This window comes from Hibiscus syriacus, unplaced genomic scaffold (assembly GCF_006381635.1).
Source record: "Hibiscus syriacus cultivar Baekdansim isolate YM2019G1 unplaced genomic scaffold, ASM638163v2 tig00113124_pilon, whole genome shotgun sequence".
Taxonomy (NCBI): domain Eukaryota; kingdom Viridiplantae; phylum Streptophyta; class Magnoliopsida; order Malvales; family Malvaceae; genus Hibiscus; species Hibiscus syriacus.
In genome coordinates, this window is record NW_024063444.1 from 623,562 (window position 1) to 627,124 (window position 3,563).

Sequence of the window (3,563 nt, forward strand, 5' to 3'; positions counted from 1 at the left end):
TTAACAACAATGAAACTTTGCCTTAATTTCACCACAAGGTGTCTACAGGAGATCCTCATAAACCCCATCATACATAGTCAATAACACAACAATGAAACTCTGCCTAAATTTCACCCTTAATTTATTACACTCATCAAACAAATAACTGGCGAAGAGATGCAGGAAAATATACATGCTAGCAATATATGTTCACTGAAAAAAAAATAAGCAGAAGAGAGCAGGTAATTTAGACTAGAAGAGTTAATTAATTAACAAGGGATCTGTTCGGTGAACCATTCCATGACATGAATTGGAGCTTTGACCAACTCCAGCGCCATCTCCACTAGCACCGTCACGCACAAACAACAAGGACAGATCAGTGTCAACAACAACCTGCAAAACACTCCACAATTGAAACCAATAGAGAACAATGGCTCGTTGATTGGTGTAGAGAAATTAAGACCCAGATTCCAAGACTTACCCCACGATCCAAACAACAACGCCGATAATAGAGATGATAAGAGAAAGAAGAGCAAAGGGAAGGCCGAGGAGGAAGCCCAGTGGCCTGCAATTTTCACAGCACATGATTTTCTTGGTTTTTTTTCTCGCTTTACAGAATATTTTTCTTTTTTCTTTTTGGGTGTGGTGTGCAAAGTAAAGGCGACAGAGGAAAAAAGATAGGCTTCTGAGATTTGACTTTTAGATCATGACGATGTTGTCCTTTTTTGGTATAATTATTTAGATCGTCACGGAACTTTATTTTTCTCTCATTTATTCTATTTTATTTTAAATCCGTTTAATTTTCTCACTAAATGTAACATAATTACATTTTTTGTCATCCAGTCGTTTTCTCACTTAATGGCATTATAAAGGAGTTGTTATATAGATGTAAAATGACATTATTTTGTAGAAAAATTTATTTTTCTAAAACAAAATCGTTTTAACGTCGTTAAATATTTAACAGGTAAATGACAAAAAATGCTAATATATTAAATTTAGTGAAGAAATTGAACGAATTTAAAGTATAGTGAGCAAAATAGAATAGATAGTAAAGTTTAATGATGATTGGTGTAATTTACTCAATTATTTAACACAACTTTTTTAACACTCACACCAATTAAATCATGAGAAAATAATCCCAGTAACCGAAAATGCCTTATAATATACAATTTTAACCAACTTTTTTTGGATTTGCCAAAATGACCAACAAAATCGCAACGCGATATTAAATTCGCAACGCGAACTCTAATTTTTCAACTCAGTTTCCAAATTCGCAACGTGATAGTAAGATTCGTAACGCGATTTTGAAAAATGTGTTGCGAGAGTTTGAAAAACGTGTTGTTGCGATAGTGAAAAAGTGTTGCGATAGTGAAAAATCCAAAATAAGTTTATATTTTAACTATTCTAAATTCACGTGGAGTTTGAAACAATAAAGAATGTGTTGCGATAGTGTAAAAGATTCTCAAGCGTTGGCAATGTTCAATCCCACATAGTATTAGAAATACTATTGAGAATGTGTTAGATTTCCCACTTTCTTGTTGAGTGGAAGAGAATAAGGGGGACTCTCGCGCATCGCCGTCCCGTCTCGTAGTCGTGGTCGTGGTAATACGTGTCTTCGACACGTCCGCGCGAATAATATCTTTTTAGAAAAAATTCTTAAGAAACAAATGCAACGAATTTGGAAAATCGCAACGCGAACTTGGACTATCGCAAAATCGCGTTGCGAATTTGAAAACTGAGTTGAAAAATTAGAATTCGCGTTGCGAATTTAAGATCGCATTACGATTTTGTTGGTCATTTTGACAAATCCAAAAAAATTGATTAAAATCGTATATTATAAGACATTTTCAATTACTGAGATTATTTTCTCTTAAATCAATCATCTAATCAACTTCCTAAATTGCCAATTTCTTGTTTTACTCACAACCAACGTAATTTTACTAGAAATATATTGTTCTTTTATTTACTATAACATTACCTACAATTTTTATTTTAAAATATTTTTTTGACCAACCAAACGACTTTAATAGTGTATGAATTATTGTTATTATTTGAAGTATCAGGTTCGAACACCAAAATGTCAGAGATATTAATGTTCAATGTTAAATGATTAAAAATTATCTATAAACAAATATTATTTTATACTTACTTTAGATTAATAACAAAATTTAAATAATATTTTTTTTATAAAGGCCCCTAATGTAGTCTCTTTTTTAGAAGGTAAGATTTTGTTCGATGCTCTTTTATTTATGTAATAATATTTTTGTGTGCAGCTTATAATGTTGATAGTGTTCAAAATCTAAATGAAATAAATAAAAATAATTAGTTAGAATTAAAAAAATAAATTAAAAGGCTCTTATCTAAAAATAAATAAAACGTGTATAATATATGTCAAAAGACACGTAATTATATGAATATAAATTGATTGTCCAATAATAACGACCTGTATATATAAAATTTATCTTCAATTATTAAATAAATATATCTTTAAAATTTATATTTAAACAATTAAAAAATCTCATAACTAAATAAGTCTATAAACGAACCGAACGTTCAACGAATCATTCGTGAACCGTTCGGTAGGAAGTTTATTTATGTTCATTTATTTATTAAGCGAACAAACACGAATAAGATTTTATGTTCGTTTAATTAAATGAACTAACACAAACAAATGGCTTATTCGTTCATTTATCTTAGTGAACTTTCGATAATTCATTTTATTTATGTTCGTTTATGTTCGTTCATTTATATTTAGCCAAATCTCTAGACATGTTTAAAAATATTAAGACCTAATAAATTTTAGCCTTAAATCCATTAATATTTTAAAACCCAAATAATTTTAAGATCAAATAAAAATACTCAAATCAATTAAAAAATATAAATCCTAAAATTATTTGTAAAGAAAAAAAAATTGTTCTCAAATATTAAACCAAATAATTTTATGTCCGTTCGTTTGTATTTGTTCATTTATGTTCGTTTATCATTTTAACGAACCAACATAAACGAACACTAACAAACTAAATTTCTTAATGAACGAACACGAACAAGAAATTTCGTTCGTTTGTTCGGTTAAAATTAAACGAACGAACATGAACATACACTTATTCGTATTAGTTCGATTCGTTTATAGGCCTATAATTAAGTAATGTCTAAAATTGATCCAGATAAATGATGATATGTCTCCAATTAAAGCAACTCTTGCAACCTTGGAGGATGACATGAAGCTTTTTGTAGAGGTATTTCGTGACTGTATTAAATTATTGGTCTTGTTATTAGCATGAATTAATCGATTTTAGTAATTCAATGGATGGTTGTAATTTTTGAAGGCCTCAAATTCAAGTAAGATGTTTACAAGATAATTTGAACTTTTAATATTAAACAATTGAAAATCTTTCAAACATATATTATCTTTTAATCACCCTTTACTAATAAAAGAAAGTACACAGATTATTTGAACTATTAATATTAAACAATTAAAAATCTTCCAAATATATACTATCTCGTAATCACCCTTACTAATAAAATAAAGTATGCAGATTATATAGCTAAACTCAAGCTGTCAAGGGATTCAAATAAAGCTATCA

General features: G+C 29.1%; 1 protein-coding gene across 1 annotated transcript; it reads right to left on the bottom strand.

Moving 5' to 3' along the window:
- Positions 1 to 636, bottom strand: LOC120185622 (signaling peptide TAXIMIN 1-like). The gene is made up of 2 exons (XM_039189794.1): positions 461 to 636; positions 1 to 372 (listed from the first exon to the last, which is right to left on the bottom strand). Exons 1-2 carry the CDS (start codon positions 562 to 564, stop codon positions 249 to 251), a joined length of 228 nt encoding a protein of 75 aa, XP_039045725.1. The 5' UTR covers positions 565 to 636; the 3' UTR covers positions 1 to 248.
- Positions 637 to 3,563: the final 2,927 nt, after the last annotated feature.

Excerpts from the sequence above, each read along its gene's own strand:
- LOC120185622 (XM_039189794.1), bottom strand. The coding sequence starts at position 564 with ATGTGCTGTGAAAATTGCAGGCCACTGGGCTTCCTCCTCGGCCTTCCC. Across the intron at positions 373-460 it reads GTTGTTGTTTGGATCGTGGG|GTTGTTGTTGACACTGATCT; the intron begins GTAAGTCTTGGA and ends AGTGTTTTGCAG.